The following is a 20,703-nucleotide window of genomic DNA, read 5'->3' on the forward strand; positions in this document are numbered from 1 at the left end:
ATGTGTTATTCTCACGATGAGTGTTTATTCACTTGTCATTGCACGAGAGTAGGGCAAAGGTTTTAGGGATTCCCAGTCCCGAAATGAAAAAATGAATTTACTTTATGTTGTCAAATAATAAATTCCTTGGGAAGTGTTGGTATGGAAGGCACCCGTGGATACGGCTAGCCATGGAAAGTGAAAGTATAGTGGAAAAAGTAATAAACTTTATTTTCTGTTTGGGAACCGCCTATGGCATATCTAGCATGGAAAGTATTCGTAGCTCTACGTCGTTTTTGTTGGTGGGATGGATACACCTCCCAAAATGTTTTTATCTCTAATTGTTTTGCTTTGAGCTCTGGCACCTCTACAAATCCCTACTTACCTCTACGAAGGGTCTTTCTTTTACTTTATGCAATTTTTATTTTGAATTTGAGTCTCCATCTTCTCTTACAAAAGCACCAACTAGGAGGCAATATGATCATGCTTAAGTATTGAGTATAGCTAATATTCGAGTGTGTTTCATGAATGGATCAATGTTTGAGCATGATGGGCTAGGGATAACTTATTTTAGCGTTGATATTTTGAAAGACATGGTTGCTTGTTGATATGCTTGAGTATCTAAATTATTATGACAAAACTAGACTATTGCTTTGAATCACATAAAATTCCAAATGTCCATGCTATAAAGAAAAGAATATGATATGACATGATAGACAACACTCCACATCAAAAATTCTGTTTTCATCACTTACCTACTCGAGGACGAGCAGCAGTTAAGCTTGGGGATGCTGATACGTCTCCAATGTATCTATAAATTTTTATTGTTCCATGTTGTTTTATTATCAATCTTGGATGTTTTATAATCATTTTATAGTCATTTTATATCATTTTTTGGTACTAACCTATTGACATAGTTCCAAGTGCCAGTTGCTATTTTTTCCGTGCTTTTTACATCGCAGGAAATCAATATCAGACGGAGTCCAAATGCCCCAAAACTTTACGGAGAATTTTTATGGGCCAGAAGGAACACAACGGGCCCTGGTTACACCTGGGGGGAGTCCCGAGGAGGGGACAACCCACCAGGGCGTGCCACGAGGCCCAGGCGCGCCCTGGTGGGTTGTGCCCACCTCGGGTGCCCCCCGGACCGCCTCTTTGCTCTATAAATACCCCAATATTCCAGAAACCCTAAAAGTGTCGACGAAATATTCATCCGGCCGCCGCAGAGTCCAAAACCACCAGATCCAATCTAGACACCATCACAGAGGGGTTCACCACTTCCATTGGTGCCTCTCCGATGATGCGTGAGTAGTTCTTTGTAGACCTACGGGTCCGTAGTTAGTAACTAGATGGCTTGCTCTCTCTCTCTTGATTCTCAATACAATGGTCTCTTGGAGATCCATATGATGTAACTCTTTTTGCGGTGTGTTTGTTGGGATCCGATGAACTTAGAGTTTATGATCAGTTATATCTTTTTATATCCATGAAAGTTATTTGAGTTTCTTTCATCTCTTATATGCATGATCTCTTATAGCCTCGTATTTCTTCTCCAATATTTGGGTTTTGTTTGGCCAACTTGATCTATTTATCTTGCAATGGGAAGAGGTGCCCGGTAGTGGGTTCGATCTTACGATGCTTGATCCCAGTGACAGAAAGGGAACCGACACGTATGTATCGTTGCTACTAAGGATAAAAAGATGGGATCTATATCTGCCGCAATAGATAAACGGATCTTGTCTACATCATGTCATCGTTCTTATTGCATTACTCCGTTTTTCCATGAACTTAATACACTAGATGCATGCTGGATAGCGGTCGATGTGTGGAGTAATAGTAGTAGATGCAGGCGGTAGTCGGTCTACTAATCTTGGACGTGATGCCTATGTAATGATCATTGCCTGGATATCGTCATAATTATTTGAAGTTCTATCAATTGCCCAACAGTAATTCATTTACCCACCGTTTGCTATTTTTCTCGGGAGAAGCCACTAGTGAAATCTACGGGCCCCGGGTCTTCTTTCTCATATATTTGCCTTTGCGATCTACTTTTCTCTTGCATTTATTTTCAGATCTATCAAACCAAAAATACAAAAATACTTTGCTGCACTTTATTTTATTTGCGATCTATTTATTCAATCTATTACAACTTTCTCCCGTCCACGCACCATTTTTGGCGCCGTACCCGAAAGGGATTGACAACCCCTTTAACACGTCGGATTGCGAGGTGTTGTTATTTGTGTGCAGGGGCTGTTTATGTTGTGTTGCTTGGTTCTCCTACTGGTTCGATAACCTTGGTTTCATATCTGAGGAAAATACCTACCGCCGTTGTGCTACATAATCCCTTCCTCTTTGGGGAAATACCGACGTAGCTTCAAGCGACATCACTTAGGAGTGAAGGCCGGACGGGGAACCGAGGTCCTGCGGAGCTGGGCAGGGTACATGACACGTGGTCGTGCTCAATGGACGCAGACCTTGGGAGTTCGAAGCCTGCCTCCAGGGGGAGTCCGGCCCTCGGATGCTAGGGAGAGTCCTGCTTGATTCCAGGCTTGCCGAAGATATAGTCGCCTCCGGGCCTCCGGCGAAGAGCTCCGTACTAGGAGAGAGTCCGATGGGTTTCAAACTCCCATCTTCGGATGAGGAGGTTTGCTCTGGATCTAAGGCCAAGGCAGGGATGATTGCTGACTCTCGCACGAGGTCAGATAATGGACCCAACGGGTTTCCTTCTTGTAGGTGGGGAGCGGTCGGGGCCGAGAATCCTTTGAAGATTAAGTCTCCTCGGATATCAGCAACGTAATTCAGGCTCCTGAATCTGATCTGATGACCAGGGGCGTAGCTGTCGATCTGTTCAAGGTGACCAATTGAGTTGGCACGCAGAGCGAAGCCGCCGAACACGAAAAGTTGACCGGGGAGGAAAGTTTCCCCGGAAACAACATCGTTGTTGATGATCAAACGAGCCATCGAGCCTTCTAGCGATGACACAACGGAGCTCTCAATGAAAGCACCAATGTCGGTGTCAAAACCGGCCGATCCCGGATAGGGGGTCCTGAACTGTGCGTCTGAGGATCGAAGGTAACAGGAGACAAAGGGGACACGATGTTTACCCAGGTTCGGGCCCTCTTGATGGAGGTAAAACCCTACTTCCCGCTTGATTGACTTTGATGAGTATAGGGGTTACAAGAGTTGATCTATCTCGAGATCGTAATGGCTAAACCCTAGTTGTCTAGCCTATATGAATTCTGATAGCCTCTACGGACTAAACCCTCCGGTTTATATAGACACCGGAGGGGTCTAGGGTTGTACAGAGTCGGTTTACAGAAGAAGGAAACTATACATGCGGACGCCAATCTTGCCATCCACGCAAAGGACAGTCCTATCCGGACACGGGGGATGTCTTCTTCCTTGTATCTTTACGGCCCATCAGTCTGGCCCATAACACACAGCCCGGACATCCGAGGACCCCTTAATCCAGGACTCCCTCACCCCTCTCGGCGAAAGAAGGACGAGCAAGGCCCCTACCAGTGTCTCCCCCCCCCCCCCGCCATGGCCTCATCTGCAGCGACCACGTTCGCCGCAGCCATCTCCTTGGCCTTAGAAATAGCCGCTTGGGCCAATTCATTTTCCCAAATAAGAGAAAGGATAGTAGAAGGAGAGCCAAATCCCGGATCGAGAGAGACCCCCACATCAGAGAGAACGTGTAGTAGATGATCATCAGAGAATGCAGGCAAAACCAACCATACAGGGGAGGAAGGAGAAGAGGAAGGATGTCGAGAAGTACTTGGGAGGCAGATCCTTGGCCGCCGCATGACGATCCACACGACCGCCACTGGCTCCCCGGAGTCCCGAATCCGACGGCCCTTGCGAGCTGTGGAGGTGGGTGAACGGATCGGCGGGGAGCGAACCGCAGGGGAGGGCGTAGCAGCACCCGAGGCATAACCAAACGCCGCCACAAGATCAGCTTCCAGACGACGACACAACCCGGCCACGGACAGTTTGGAGCCCGACGACGCCTTGCTCTTGGCGGAGAACTTCCTGACCGAGGTATTCTTCTTGCTAGCAGGGGCAATATCCATAGGAGCTGGAGAGAGGGGCAGGTCTTCAATCCTCGAGGTAGTAGGAGAGATCTTTTGAAATCTGAAAACACTCCATGATTGTGGCGACATTGGGACCATAATAGTTCTCAACATCGTCATAACTAGGGAAGAATCAGATTCCACCATCAGTTTGTTACATCCCTGTTGCTCTGCCAGAAGAACACCATTATGAAGAGCAAGCATTTCTGTTGGAAATATGCCCTAGAGGCAATAATAAAATGGTTATTATTATATTTCCTTGTTCATGATAATTGTCTATTGTTCATGCTATAATTGTGTTATCCGGAAATCGTAATACATGTGTGAACACATAGACCATAACATGTCCCTAGTGAGCCTCTAGTTGACTAGCTCGTTGATCAATAGATGGTTACGGTTTCCTGACCATGGACATTGGATGTCATTGATAACGGGATCACATCATTAGGAGAATGATGTGATGGACAAGACCCAATCCTAAGCATAGCACTAGATCGTGTAGTTCGTTTGCTGAAGCTTTTCTAATGTCAAGTATCATTTCCTTAGACCATGAGATCGTGCAACTCCCGGATACCGTAGGAATGCTTTGGGTGTACCAAACGTCACAACGTAACTAGGTGGCTATAAAGGTGCACTACAGGTATCTCCGAAAGTGTCTGTTGGGTTGGCTCGGATCGAGACTGTGATTTGTCACTCCGTATGACGGAGAGGTATCTCTGGGCCCACTCGGTATTGCATCATCATAATGAGCTCAATGTGACTAAGTAGTTAGTCACGGGATCATGCATTACGGAATGAGTAAAGTGACTTGCCGGTAACGAGATTGAACGAGGTATTGGGATATCGACGATCGAATCTCGGGCAAGTAACGTACCGATTGACAAAGGGAATTGTATACGGGATTGCTTGAATCCTCGACATCGTGGTTCATCCGATGAGATCATCGTGGAACATGTGGGAGCCAACATGGGTATCCAGATCCCGCTGTTGGTTATTGGCTAGAGAGGTGTCTCGGTCATGTCTGCATGATTCCCGAACCCGTAGGGTCTACACACTTAAGGTTCGATGACGCTAGGGTTATAAGGAAGGTTTGTATGTGATTACCAAATGTTGTTCGGGGTCCCGGATGAGATCCCGGACGTCACGAGGAGTTCCGGAATGGTCCGGAGGTAAATATTTATATATGGGAAGTCACCATACGGTCACCAGAAATATTTGGGGGTATACCGGTATTGTACCGGGACCACCGGAGGGGTTCCGGGGGTCCACCTGCGCCGGAGGGCCTTATGGGCTGTAGGTGGAAGGGAACCAGCCCTTAGTGGGCTGGGCGCCAACCCTCCTAAGGCCCATGCGCCTAGGGTTTGGGGGAAACCCTAAAGGGGGGCGCCCCCCCCCCCTTGCTTGGGGGGCAAGCCACCTCCCCCTTGGCCGCCGCCCCCCCTCTAGATCCCATCTAGAGGGGCCGGCCCCCTTCCCCCTTCTCCCTATAAATAGAGGGGTGAGGGGAGGGCTGCAGAACCACATCTAAGGCGCAGCCCCTCCCCTCCCCAACACCTCTCCTCCTCCGCGTGTGCTTGGCAAAGCCCTGCCGGAGAACTGTCACTCCACCACCACCACGCCGTCGTGCTGCTGTTGGAGCCTTCTTCCTCAACCTCTCCCTCCTCCTTGCTGGATCAAGGCGTGGGTGACGTCACCGCTCCATACGTGTGTTGAACGCGGAGGTGCCGTCCGTTCGGCGCTTGGATCATCGGTGATTCGGATCACGACGAGTACGACTCCATCAACCCCGTTCTCTTGAACGCTTCCGCTCGCGAGGTATGTAGATGCACTCCTCCCCTCTCGTTGCTAGTAAACTCCATAGATTGATCTTGGTGATGCGTAGAAAATTTTAATTTATGCTACGATCCCCAACAGTGGCATCATGAGCTAGGTCTATGCGTAGTTTCTATGCACGAGTAGAACACAAGTTGTTGTGGGCGTTGATTTTGTCAATTTACTTGTTGTTACTAGTCTTATCTTGATTCGGCGGCATCGTGGGATGAAGCGGCCCGGACCGACCTTACACGTACGCTTACGTGAGACAGGTTCCACCGACTGACATGCACTAGTTGCATAAGGTGGCTAGCGGGTGTCTGTCTCTCCCACTTTAGTCGGATCGGATTCGATGAAAAGGGTCCTTATGAAGGGTAAATAGAAATTGGCATATCACGTTGTGGTTTTGGCGTAGGTAAGAATCGTTCTTGCTAGAAACCTATAGCAGCCACGTAAAAGTTTGCAACAACAATTAGAGGACGTCTAACTTGTTTTTGCGGCAAGTGTCATGTGATGTGATATGGCCAGAAGGATGTGATGAATGATATATGTGATGTATGAGATTGATCATGTTCTTGTAATAGGAATCACGACTTGCATGTCGATGAGTATGACAACCGGCAGGAGCCTAGGAGTTGTCTTAATTTATTTATGACCTGCATGTCAACTGAAACGTCATGTAATTACTTGACTTTATTGCTAACCGTTAGCCATAGTAGTAGAAGTAATAATTGGCGAGACAACTTCATGAAGACACGATGATGGAGATCATGGTGTCATGCCGGTGACGATGATGAACATGGCGCCCCGAAGATGGAGATCAAAAGGAGCAAAATGATATTGGCCATATCATGTCACTATTTGATTGCATGTGATGTTTATCATGTTTTACATCTTATTTGCTTAGAACGACGGTAGCATAAATAAGATGATCCCTCGCTAAAATTTCAAGAAAGTGTTCCCCCTAACTGTGCACCGTTGCGAAGGTTCGTTGTTCCGAAGCACCACGTGATGATCGGGTGTGATAGGTTCTAACATTCGCATACAACGGGTGTAAGCCAGATTTACACACGCAATACACTTAGGTTGACTTGACGAGCCTAGCATGTACAGACATGGCCTCGGAACACAAGAGACCGAAATGTCGAACATGAGTCGTATAGCAGATACGATCAACATGAAGATGTTCACCGATGATGACTAGTCCGTCTCACGTGATGATCGGACACGGCCTAGTTGACTCGGATCATGTATCACTTAGATGACTAGAGGGATGTCTGTCTGAGTGGGAGTTCGTTAATAGTTTGATTAGATGAACTTAATTATCATGAACTTAGTCTAAAAACCTTTACAATATGTCTTGTAGATCAAATGGCCCACACTAATGTTGCCCTCAACTTCAACGCGTTCCTAGAGAAAACCAAGCTGAAAGACGATGGTAGCAACTACACGGACTAGGTCCGTAACCTGAGGATTATCCTCATAGCTGCCAAGAAAGCATATGTCCTTGAAGCACCGCTAGGTGATGCACCTGTTTTCCCAGCAACTCAAGACGTTCTGAACGCCTGGCAGTCACGTAGTGATGATTACTCCCTGGTTCAGTGCGGCATGCTTTACAGCTTAGAACCGGGGCTCCAAAAGCGTTTTGAGCAGCACGGAGCATATGAGATGTTCCAAGAGCTGAAAATGGTTTTCCAAGCTCATGCCCGGGTCGAGAGATATGAAGTCTCCGACAAGTTCTACAGTTGTAAGATGGAGGAGAATAGTTCCGTCAGCGAACACATACTCAAAATGTCTGAGTTGCACAACCGCTTGTCTCAGCTAGGAGTTAATCTCCCGGATGACGCGGTCGTTGACAGAATCCTTCAGTCGCTCCCACCTAGCTACAAGAGCTTTGTGATGAACTTCAATATGCAGGGGATGGAAAAGACCATTCCTGAGGTATATTCAATGCTGAAATCAGCGGAGGTGGAGATCAAAAAGGAACATCAAGTGTTGATGGTGAATAAAACCACTAAGTTCAAGAAAGGCAAGGGTAAGAAGAACTTCAAGAAAGACGGCAAGGGAGTTGCCGCGCTCGGTAAGCAAGCTGCCGGGAAGAAGACAAAGAATGGACCCAAGCCTGAGACTGAGTGCTTTTATTGCAAGGGAAACGGTCACTGGAAGCGGAACTGCCCCAAGTACTTAGCGGATAAGAAGGCCGGCAGTACCAAAGGTATATGTGATATACATGTTATAGATGTGTACCTAACCAGCGCTCGTAGTAGCTCCTAGGTATTTGATACCGGTGCGGTTGCTCATATTTGTAACTCAAAGCAGGAGCTGCGGAATAAGCGGAGTCTGGCGAAGGACGAGGTAACGATGTGCGTCGGGAATGGTTCCAAGGTCGATGTGATCGCCGTCGGCACGCTACCTCTACATTTACCTACGGGACTAGTTTTAAACCTCAATAATTGTTATTTCGTGCCAGCTTTGAGCATGAACATTGTATCTGGATCTCGTTTAATGCGAGATGGCTACTCATTTAAATCCAAGAATAATGGTTGTTCTATTTATATGAGAGATATGTTTTATGGTCATGCCCCACTGGTCAATGATTCTTAATGAATCTCGAACGTGATGTTACACATATTCATAGTGTGAATGCCAAGAAATGTAAGGTTGATAATGATACTCCCACATACTTGTGGCACTGCCGCCTTGGTCACATTGGTGTCAAACGCATGAAGAAACTCCATGCAGATGGACTTTTGGAGTCTCTTGATTATGAATCATTTGTCACGTGCGAACCATGCCTCATGGGCAAAATGACCAAGACTCCGTTCTCCGGAACAGTGAAGCGAGCAACCAACTTATTGGAAATCATACATACTGATGTGTGCGGTCCAATGAGCGTTGAGGCTCGCGGTGGCTATCGTTATGTTCTCACCCTCACTGATGACTTGAGTAGATATGGGTATGTCTACTTAATGAAACACAAGTCTGAGACCTTTGAAAAGTTCAAGGAATTTCAGAGTGAGGTTGAGAATCAACGTGACAGGAAAATAAAGTTCTTACGATCAAATCGTGGAGGGGAATATTTGAGTCATGAATTTGGCACACACTTAAGGAAATGTGGAATTGTTTCACAACTCACGCCGCCTGGAACACCTCAGCGTAATGGTGTGTCCGAACGTCGTAATCGCACTCTATTGGATATGGTGCGATCTATGATGTCTCTTACCGATCTACCGCTATCATTCTGGGGTTATGCTTTACAGACTGCCGCATTCACTTTAAATAGGGCTCCGTCGAAATCCGTTGAGACAACACCGTATGAATTATGGTTTGGAAAGAAACCTAAGCTGTCGTTTCTTAAAGTTTGGGGATGCGATGCTTATGTCAAGAAACTTCAACCTGAAAAGCTCGAACCCATGTCGGAAAAATGTGTCTTCATAGGATACCCTAAGGAAACCATTGGGTATACCTTCTACCTCAGATCCGAAGGCAAGATCTTCGTTGCCAAGAACGGGTCCTTTCTGGAGAAAGAGTTTCTCTCGAAAGAAGTAAGTGGGAGGAAAGTGGAACTTGATGAGATGACCCCTCTCGAACCAGAAAGTAGTGCAGCACAAGAAAATGTTTCTGTGGTGCCTGCACCGACTAGAGAGGAAGTTAATGATGACAATCATGATCAAGTTACCACTGAACTTCGTAGGTCCACAAGGACACGTTCCGCACCAGAGTGGTACGACAACCCTGTCCTGGAAATCATGTTATTGGACAACGGTGAACCTTCGAACTATGAAGAAGCAATGGCGGGTCCAGATTCCAACAAATGGCTTGAAGCCATGCAATCCGAGATGGGATCCATGTATGAAAACAAAGTGTGGACTTTGACAGACTTGCCCGATGATCGGCGAGCGATAGAAAATAAATGGATCTTTAAGAAGAAGACGGACGTGGATGGAAATGTTACCATCTATAAAGCTCGACTTGTCGCTAAGGGTTATCGACAAGTTCAAGGAGTTGACTACGATGAGACCTTCTCACCCGTAGCGAAGCTGAAGTCCGTCCGAATCATGTTAGCAATTGCCGCATTCTACGATTATGAAATATGGCAAATGGACGTCAAAACGGCATTCCTTAACGGCTTCCTTAAGGAAGAATTGTATATGATGCAGCCGGAAGGTTTTGTCGATCCTAAGAATGCTGACAAAGTATGCAAGCTCCAGCGCTCAATCTATGGGCTGGTGCAGGCATCTCGGAGTTGGAACATTCGCTTTGATGAGATGATCAAAGCGTTTGGGTTTACACAGACTTATGGAGAAGCCTGTGTTTACAAGAAAGTGAGTGGGAGCTCTGTAGCATTTCTCATATTATATGTGGATGACATACTATTGATGAGAAATGATATAGAATTCTTGGAAAGTATAAAGGCCTACTTGAATAAGTGTTTTTCAATGAAGGGCCTTGGAGAAGCTGCTTACATATTAGGCATCAAGATCTATAGAGATAGATCGAGATGCCTCATAGGTCTTTCACAAAGCACATACCTTGACAAGATATTGAAGAAGTTCAATATGGATCAGTCCAAGAAGGGCTTCTTGCCTGTATTGCAAGGTGTGAGATTGAGCACGGCTCAATGCCCGACCACGGCAGAAGATAGAGAAAAGATGAGTGTCGTCCCCTATGCCTTGGCCATAGGGTCTATTATGTATGCCATGCTGTGTACCAGACCTGATGTAAACCTTGCCGTAAGTTTGGTAGGAAGGTACCAAAGTAATCCCGGCATGGAACACGTGACAGCGGTCTAGATGCTAGCTTCGACACAGATCTGGATGACTCTAAGGATATGTTTCTCGTTTATGGAGGTGACGAAGAGCTCGTCGTAAAGGGTTACGTCGATGCTAGCTTCGACACAGATCTGGATGACTCTAAGTCACAAACCGGATACGTGTATATTTTGAATGGTGGGGCAGTCAGCTGGTGCAGTTGCAAGCAAAGCGTCGTGGCGGGATCTACATGTGAAGCGGAGTACATGGCAGCCTCTGAGGCAGCACATGAAGCAATCTGGATGAAGGAGTTCATTGTCGACCTAGGAGTTATTCCCAATGCATCGGGGCCGATGACTCTCTTCTGTGACAACACTGGAGCTATTGCCCTTGCCAAGGAGCCCAGGTTTCACAAGAAGTCCAGGCACATCAAGCGTCGCTTCAACTCCATTCGTGAAAATGTTCAAAATGGAGACATAGATATTTGTAAAGTACATACGGATTTGAATGTCGCAGATCCGTTGACTAAACCTCTTCCACGGGCAAAACATGATCAACACCAGAATTCTATGGGTGTACGATCCATCACAATGTAACTAGATTATTGACTCTAGTGCAAGTGGGAGACTGTTGGAAATATGCCCTAGAGGCAATAATAAAATGGTTATTATTATATTTCCTTGTTCATGATAATTGTCTATTGTTCATGCTATAATTGTGTTATCCGGAAATCGTAATACATGTGTGAACACATAGACCATAACATGTCCCTAGTGAGCCTCTAGTTGACTAGCTCGTTGATCAATAGATGGTTACGGTTTCCTGACCATGGACATTGGATGTCATTGATAACGGGATCACATCATTAAGAGAATGATGTGATGGACAAGACCCAATCCTAAGCATAGCACTAGATCGTGTAGTTCGTTTGCTGAAGCTTTTCTAATGTCAAGTATCATTTCCTTAGACCATGAGATCGTGCAACTCCCGGATACCGTAGGAATGCTTTGGGTGTACCAAACGTCACAACGTAACTAGGTGGCTATAAAGGTGCGCTACAGGTATCTCCGAAAGTGTCTGTTGGGTTGGCTCAGATCGAGACTGGGATTTGTCACTCCGTATGACGGAGAGGTATCTCTGGGCCCACTCGGTATTGCATCATCATAATGAGCTCAATGTGACTAAGTAGTTAGTCACGGGATCATGCATTACGGAATGAGTAAAGTGACTTGCCGGTAACGAGATTGAACGAGGTATTGGGATACCGATGATCGAATCTCGGGCAAGTAACATACCGATTGACAAAGGGAATTGTATACGGGATTGCTTGAATCCTCGACATCGTGGTTCATCCGATGAGATCATCGTGGAACATGTGGGAGCCAACATGGGTATCCAGATCCCGCTGTTGGTTATTGGCTAGAGAGGTGTCTCGGTCATGTCTGCATGATTCCCGAACCCGTAGGGTCTACACACTTAAGGTTCGATGACGCTAGGGTTATAAGGAAGGTTTGTATGTGATTACCGAATGTTGTTCGGAGTCCCGGATGAGATCCCGGACGTCACGAGGAGTTCCGGAATGGTCCGGAGGTAAAGATTTATATATGGGAAGTCACCATACGGTCACCAGAAATATTCGGGGGTATACCGGTATTGTACCGGGACCACCGGAGGGGTTCCGGGGGTCCACCTGCCCCGGAGGGCCTTATGGGCTGTAGGTGGAAGGGAACCAGCCCTTAGTGGGCTGGGCGCCAACCCCCCTAGGGCCCATGCGCCTAGGGTTTGGGGGAAACCCTAAAGGGGGGCGCCCCCCCTTGCTTGGGGGGCAAGCCACCTCCCCCTTGGCCGCCGCCCCCCTCTAGATCCCATCTAGAGGGGCCGGCCGCCTTCCCCCTTCTCCCTATAAATACAGGGGTGAGGGGAGGGCTGCAGAACCACATCCAAGGCGCAACCCCTCCCCTCCCCAACACCTCTCCTCCTCCGCGTGTGCTTGGCGAAGCCCTGCCGGAGAACTGTCACTCCACCACCACCACGCCGTCGTGCTGCTGTTGGAGCCTTCTTCCTCAACCTCTCCCTCCTCCTTGCTGGATCAAGGCATGGGAGACGTCACCGCTCCGTACGTGTGTTGAACGCGGAGGTGCCGTCCGTTCGGCGCTTGGATCATCGATGATTCAGATCACGACGAGTACGACTCCATCAACCCCGTTCTCTTGAACGCTTCCGCTCACGATCTACAAGGGTATGTAGATGCACTCCTCCCCTCTTGTTGCTAGTAAACTCCATAGATTGATCTTGGTGATGCGTAGAAAATTTTAATTTATGCTACGATCCCCAACAGTTTCTGCGGCTTCCTTATCCGGTACATGTCATATAAATAATGTTGCTGCGGCAATGAAGTGAAGTGACCCCCTTCATCACCCAGAACTGCACCTGTGGCACATGATGCTGAGTCTTCATTGTATGATGCATCTACATTCACCTTAGAAAAACCATGAACTGGTTTGCTTCATTTCAGATCTTGCTTTCTTGGCACATACTTACTGCTCCCGGCACTAATGAAGTTTGTTGTAAGTGCTCTAATGGAAGCTACAGTTTTGTAGGATGTTTGGACTGCTTCTCCTTTCACAGTCTGCCGATCCTGCCACCAGCAATACCATGAAGTGACGGCCATCAGTTCAGCCACCGGGTATCAGACTGAGCATCGTTGGCCTCCTCAAACATTAATAACTGTTCCATATTGATAGAGCCAGAATGATCACGAGCAACAGTTTGGTTAATCAGATCAAGGAGACTAAGCTCTTCCCATACACGGTTCACCCTATGACATTTAAGTGGTTAGGGCATCTCCAACACTGACTCTCAAACTGCATACGTCCAGACCATGCGGTCCGGGTGTGTTGTGCCATCCAACACGGTGTTGTATCGGTCCGCTGAGTGATCTGGACGCAGTTTCTTCCACAAATCGGAGACAAACTAGGGGGCTTTGAAGGCGTCCGGACCGCTGTCATGCCCGTGTCTAACCGCACTGGCCCACCCAAACCCTCTCCCTCGCCCGCGCGCGCTTCCCGCCCAAAACGGATAGTGCCGCTCTATAGCGTCAGTGCTGCGTTCATGTCTCGCCAGAGTGGACGCGACCTCTCATTGGCACTGGCATTGAAGCCGGCAAAGAGAGCGTCGCCCGTGCTGCTTTCCAGCGCACGCGACTGCTCAGCTTCAAACAACACCATGGCCTTCCGCTCATCTGCCGCCCACATTAATGACATGCGGTTGCCGAGGAACCTATTCCGGCACTAACTTGTCCGTCCCTCTGCCGCCCACCATTGCCATTCGCCCGGCATATAAACTGCATCTCCGGCCATAGCTGCATTCATCCTCCTCCGGTCCCTTTCTCTCTTCCGCACCACTCCCACCATGGCCTCATCGCGCTCCAAAGCTCTCTGGGACGGCGCTGGAGCAGAAGAAGGAGATGGCCGCCATTGCTGTTGGCCGGCAGGCCAATAGGCAGCCGGAGTCCGATGACGTTCCAATGGAGGAAGCGGTCGGGGACGAGTCGGCGCCATCATTGCCGGTGCATTGCACCATGACCATCGGTGAGGCACGTGCCCATTACATGGATATGATGCGGGAGGAGCGGCAGGAGCAGTTCAGGGAGGCAGAGGTCGACGCCGCCTACGACCTCTAGCTCCTCCAGGAGCTCCATCAGCGGAGGAGCAGCTCAATGCCGGCTGGGAGATCGTGCCGGACATGGACATGGCGGACTAGGTGGCGTTGCATGAGTCCTACCGCTCCGCCCGTGAGATCCGCCTCGCCCGCTACTCGTACCACCAGCGTCAGGCGGAACTGGAGGCCGCTTACAAGGAGTTCGATGAGGCGGCGGACGAGGTGTGGGGAAGATCAACTACAAGAAGGATATCGCCAGCTCCGTCGAGGCCTCGCCCCGCCGGCACGTCCGCGGGGCACCGCTGACAGCAAGGAACAATAGTGCACGGTAGATCCCTGCTGCTCCTCCCCTCCCGTTGAAGCCAAGCTTGGTGGCCCGAGCATTGTCAGCCGATTAGCTGCTTGGTAGCGACTTGGAGGCGGACAACTTCACTTCCCGGTGCTCCGGAGGCAGAGCTGGAGAGCGCCGAGGCGGATCTGGAGAAGACGAAACTTCAGTTCTCAGGGCTCATGGCCAGACATGGGGAACGAGCGCCGACGATCATCTAGTTTAGGTTTAGAATAGAAATATGTCCGAAATTATACCTTCAGAGTCGGACGAGCTCCGCTTTTAGTTGAAGTATATGTCCGAAATGCAATGATTTCACTATGTTTTTTTTCGAGAGTATGCAAATTGCGTACCGTATTTTATAGAAGAGAGAAACAGTGATTTACAAGAGATCCCTCGAGTTGTGAACAACCCGAGAGCATTACCCACTCACTCCAACACGAAACAAAGATCTACTCTCTCACAAAACGTTGTAGTCCTCCGGCCACTCTAAGTGCTAGCTTCCAATCCTTGATCTCTTCCAGAATTTTGGCCACAAGTAATTGCGCCTCCATTTGTTGTTCAGTTCTAGCAAAGACACGAGTGTTTCTCTGCTTCCATAAAGACCACACCGTGCAGATGACAAAGGTGTCAAAACCTCGCTATTTTGCCTTGCTAAAATGTTGTCTGTGTTGCGTCCACCATCCTAGGAATGTATCTGCTGCTAGTGGCCTCTGGATGGGAAGTTGTAGGGCATCAAGGCAGCGATGCCAAGTCTCTTGCGCATAGACACATTGCATAAAGATATGGTCGACGTTATCTTCCTCCTGCAAGCAAGTGAAGCAAGCCGATGTAGTGTCTTGTAATCCATGCCGTGCGCGTCGATCCGATGTCCAAATTCGATATTGAGCAGCAAGCCAGTAGAAAATCTTGCACTTGAGAGGAGCCCAACTTCTCCATATGGCGGAGGAAAAGGAGCAACATTTCTTGGTATAACCAATTGTAAGTGGATTTAGCTGAGTAAACGCCGGATGCGGCGCAAGGCCAAGTGAATGTGTCTGGACTTTCGGCGTCTCGTGGCACAGATGCAATTGCCTGCTGGAGATGCATCAATTGAAGCAGAGCCGTGAATGATGGAGAGGTCTTGATGTCAGAGATCCAACAGTATTCCTCGAGAGCTTGTTGCGCCGTTCTGCTGTTGATGACACGGGTGTCCACAAGCTCAACAATCGCCGGTGCCACATCATGTACAACAACTCCATGGATCCATCGATCCCTCCAGAACAAGACTCGATCTCCTTTTCCAACCTCGATGTTGACAATGCTATCAAATAACATCCATGCTTCACTGTCCACCATGAGCGCCAGCCCTTGCCACGGCCTCTCCCTATCAGTGCGTCGGAGCCATTCCCATCTAACACGCAGTGCCAGAGCTTGATTGTGTAAGTTTTTGATCCCCAGACCACCGAATCGCGTTGGTCGACATATGGTGTCCCACGCCACCAAGCATTGGCCACCATTGGCTTTCTCTTTTCCTGCCCAAAAGAAGGCTCTACACCAACTGTTGATGTCCTCTAACACCCACTGTGGGGGCTGTAACACGAGCAATTGGTGAATCGGCCGAGCTTGCAATACAGACTTCACCAATATCAATCGTCCCTGTCGCTGCAAGAACCCTCTTTGCCATGCCGGGATGAACTTCCTGACCATATCCAGAAGCGGTTGCCAGTCAGCTTTGGTGAGCTTTTTGAGCGCCAGTTGTATTCCCAAATACTTGCACAGGAATTCAGCAAGCTCACATTGCAGAAGGTTAGAGACCCTGTCTTTGTCGTCCTGCTCGCCATGTATGAGAGTGGATGTAGTTTTTCTATAGTTTATCCTCAGGCCCGAGGCCTCGCCAAAAACCTGAAGTACCTCCCTGATAAAACTCACGTCGCTTGTCGTGGGATGTACGAACAAAGCGACATCGTCGGCGTAAATGGACAACCTCTGCCGTGCCCAATACCCCTGTATGAGCTAATCACGCCCTCTTCCAAAGCTTTCTCAAAGATTGCCGTGAGGGCGTCCATGGCAATCACGAAAAGAAGGGGGGATATGGGGTCGCCTTGTCTGAGACCACAAGCATGTATAATGCCCCTGCCCGGGATCCCATCCACCAGAACTTTTGTGGACGCAGTTTGTAGGTGTATTGACAGCCACTTGATCCAATTATCTCCGATTCCTTTTGCTCTCGGTACTTCAAATCGAAACGGCCATGAGAGCGAGTCAAATGCCCTTGAAATATCAAGCTTCAAGAATACACCTTTGCTTTTCTTGTTAGCGATTTTCCTCGCTACTTGCCGTACCAATAGGAAGTTGTCATGGAGGCTTCTTCCATGGATGAAAGCAGATTGATTGATAGTGACTAAGTCTTTTATATGTGGACGCACTCTCATCGCAGCTATGTTTATATCAAATCCGCCGTGTTTGCATGAATCTCTTCCGGTTTATATCAAAATCAGTCCGGTTTGCACGAATTTCATCTGGTTGGTTTAAAAAGTTGTTGAAATGTATGCAAACAGTGTTGGATGGATGTGGGAGGAAATTTGCGGATCGACGTTGAAGGTGCCCTTATTGAGCTTTTCTTTTTTTTAGCCGTTGGAGATGCTACTGGACCGCAAATGAAACGACATCGTGCATGCCTAGTCAGGAAGCGGACTAAATTACAAACCACACGAGCAGATCTGAATCCTCCGCGGTTCGTAGCAGCAATTGGCTGAAGAACCCGCGTGCCTGCCGACCATTTTAGCAATACACGCAAGCGGCGTAGAACTTTGGATCAGACATGAGACTTGTCCGCTGCAGTTAGATAGATATCCGTACATGCTGCCTCCACTAACACTCTTGGCTCGACTAATCACACTTGCTCGATCTCGACCCAAACGTAAAAACGAGTGGTGAGAGCGCGAAACGGTTCCCGCGTCTGAATCGTCGCCCAACAGCGAACACGAGATCCGGGGCGCAGTGGCCGACCTGCTCCGTAGCCTCGCGAGGTCTCCATTCCATCGGTTTCCCAGTCGCCACCCTCCGCAAACCGCGAGGCTCCAAGTCAACACTCCCACACGCCACACGCCTCCGCGCTCCCCGACCACCGTCATGCCACTCCCGTCCACCCCACTCCACCGCCGCCTCCTCCTGCTCCTCCTCACCGCGGTCGCCTCCGCGCGGCAGCCCGCGCTGCTCGAGCCCTGCGCCTCCGCCACGGCCTGCCCCGCGCTGCTCTCCTACACCCTCCACGCCGACCTCAAGCTCGCCGACCTGGCCGCACTCTTCGCCGCCGACCCGCTCGCCATCCTCGCCGCCAACGCCATCGACTTCGCCGTGCCGGGCCCGGCCGGCCGCATCCTCCCGGCCGGCCTCGCGCTGCGCGTGCCGGTCCCCTGCGCCTGCTCCGGCGGCGTCCGCAGGGCCACCTCCGCCCGCTACGTCTCCCGCCCGGGGGACACGCTCGCCTCCATCGCCGCGCGCGTCTACGCCGGCCTCACCGCCCCGGACTGGATCAGGGACTCCAACGGCATCCCCGACGCTGACGCCGACGTCGCCGTCGACGCCGGGACCGCGCTCCACGTGCCGCTGCACTGCGCGTGCTTCGGCGGGGTGGACAACGGGGTGCCCGCCGTGTACCTCACGTACGTGGTGGCCAGAGGGGACACCGTGCCCGCCATCGCGAAGAGGTACCGGACCACGGCCACCGACGTGATGAGCGTCAACGACATGGCCACCGCCGACGTCGCCGCCGGGGACATCATCGTGCTCCCGCTGCCAGGTGAGTCCTTTTTGTTGCCTCTTCTTGGAGATCCGGTAAATTTTGGTTTTGTTTGTTCTGCTTTGGTGAGAGAACTGACAGCACTGCCCTGCACGTAGCTCCGTGGTTGGTTGGTCAGATCCGATGTTTGCAGACAAAATTGGTCGGTAAACATTTACTCCGTGGTATATTTTACTCACGCACTCTAGTTGACAGACACCGATGCCATTCTGGCAAAAACCATTGTTGTGGCAATCTAGCTCTAGACTAATCGATCATCAGTGTCCATGACCAACTTGATGTTTGCACTTCAAAGTTCAAACTTAGTTTGGTTTGGCGGTAGTGCAACGTCTTGACAATCAAGTCTGCCGGATTCAGAAACAGACATATGAGCCATTTTAAATCCCCCATACTGAATCTCGAACAAAAAATCCCCATAGTTGTCCTCGAATACCAAACAACCAAATCGTAGTATGAGGTTTTCCAGAAGTAAACAATTCAGAGTCATACTGGTAGCAGTGCTCTGACTGTCAGTTTTCCTGCCATTTTGTTCATCATGTACCCCCAATTGCCATTGATAAAATGATGGGGTATGCAAACCTCATCTGTCTTTTCTGAAGAAAGCGAGGACAAAATTGGATCCATCACTATTCCCAGATGCTCCGTCCGATCATGGGCTAACAGGACGAGGATAGCATCGATTATTAACCAATGACTAGTTACCATACTTACTAGTCGGCAAACAGGACGAGGATATGCATCTTGTTCTCGTCTCCAATCTTGTCATTGCAACTTACCCTACCATCTGCTGCTTACTGACAACCTGACATCCTTCCATTTTCGTGTCCCTGTGCAGCGTGCACCTCGTCGTTCCCCACGTTCACCTCCGACCACGGGCTGGCCGTGGCGAACGGGACCTACGCAGTGACTGCCGACCGGTGCGTCCAGTGCAGCTGTGGTCCGGCCAACTTGGAGTAGGCACCATCGCGGACCTGCCTTCGTTCAACGATCTTTTCTTTTTTACCAAGTTTTATTACTGACGCCGTCGTTCGATCCTCGCCGCAGGCTGTTCTGCGTGCCGGCGCCGCTGGCGGACGCGGCGTGCTCCAGCATGCAGTGCGGCAACAGCAGCATGATGCTCGGCAACTTCACCCTCGTCATGACCGGCGCCGGCTGCAGCGTCTCCTCCTGCGGCTACGGCGGCTACGCCAACGGCACCATCCTCACCACGTAACCAATCCAGCGCCATGCCATGTCAACTCCATCACGTTCTGCAACTCATTGACAGTTCCGTTTCATCTCTGCATCTTTCTTTCAGGTTAACCACGGCGCTCAAGCCCCTATGCCCAGGTAATTTTCTTGCCGCTCTTCTCCATCTGTTTCCCGTAACTGTAAATCAATACTCCAGTGCTGGTCGTTGGCTCAAACATCGTGCTGTTCTTGTGTGCAGTCCCGCACCAGTTCCCGCCGCTGATCCCGCCGCCGACGTCGTCCTTCTTCGAGACGTACCTCGGCCCTTCACCGGCGCCGATGCCGTCGGAGGGGGGAATCAACAGTCCGACGATGGCTGGAACGGCACCAACGGCCAGCCCGGACGCCGTCGCCGGTGCTCCTTCCACGGGCCGGCACTTCAGCGACGTCATCAGAGTGTTCGCGCTCTGCCTTGTCACCAGCGTGCTGTGGTAACCGAGCATCCACGAGGGATCGATCGAGCAGCCGAATGTAAATGGACGGCTAGCTTCGATTCGAGTTATTCTTTTTGTACAGGAGCAGCCGGCTGCTGTGCTGGGGCAGTGGGGCTACGCTGTGCAAATTTTTTGTTGCTGCTCATCTCATATGCGGTTCTCTGAAATTGAAAGCACTCTCGCTGAATTCTCTCTCGCTCAGTCCGTCTGATTCGTTCAACGAGATCAAAATGTAGGAGCGAGCTATTACCATAGCGTAAGATAAACGAGAAAATGGCTCTCAAACTAGACTTCCAAACAAAATACTGCTAATATTATACGTATGAACAAGTAAAAAAAAAATTTCGCGATACGCAAAGTTTTGCGTATCATTTCATTGATAGAAGAAGTTAAAATGAATATAAGAGGTGGTACAACACATGACACGAACGCAAGAGGCGTGAACATGGTGCCGGAAATAAAGAGACATGAGATGCTCGACCCAAATTAAGATAACACAGCTAAAGTCGCCGATGGCAGCGCCTCCAAGAAGGGAACGGCACCCGCGGGTGTCGCCGCTGCCAGCATAGGATGCAGGGATTTCTCCCTGACCAAAATCCGAGCAATCCCAAGCCATCGGAACACGAACCGGAGAAGCGGAAGTTTATCATAGGCC

General features: G+C 49.5%; 1 protein-coding gene across 2 annotated transcripts; it reads left to right on the forward strand.

Moving 5' to 3' along the window:
- Positions 1-17,533: 17,533 nt before the first annotated feature.
- LOC109784327 (lysM domain-containing GPI-anchored protein LYP4) lies at positions 17,534-20,249 on the forward strand. 2 transcript variants are annotated; one of them, XM_020342923.3, is made up of 5 exons: positions 17,534-18,384; positions 19,220-19,337; positions 19,429-19,593; positions 19,682-19,713; positions 19,814-20,249. In XM_020342923.3, the coding sequence occupies exons 1-5, from the start codon at positions 17,715-17,717 to the stop codon at positions 20,047-20,049; spliced, it is 1,221 nt and encodes a 406-aa protein (XP_020198512.1). In that variant the 5' UTR covers positions 17,534-17,714; the 3' UTR covers positions 20,050-20,249. The 2 variants fall into 2 exon arrangements, with proteins under 2 accessions (XP_020198512.1, XP_040246374.1); XM_040390440.3 differs by having other exon boundaries at positions 17,554-18,384; positions 19,220-19,301.
- The last annotated feature ends 454 nt before the right edge of the window (positions 20,250-20,703 follow it).

The sequence above is a fragment of the Aegilops tauschii genome, chromosome 5 (genome assembly GCF_002575655.3).
Source record: "Aegilops tauschii subsp. strangulata cultivar AL8/78 chromosome 5, Aet v6.0, whole genome shotgun sequence".
NCBI lineage: Eukaryota > Viridiplantae > Streptophyta > Magnoliopsida > Poales > Poaceae > Aegilops > Aegilops tauschii.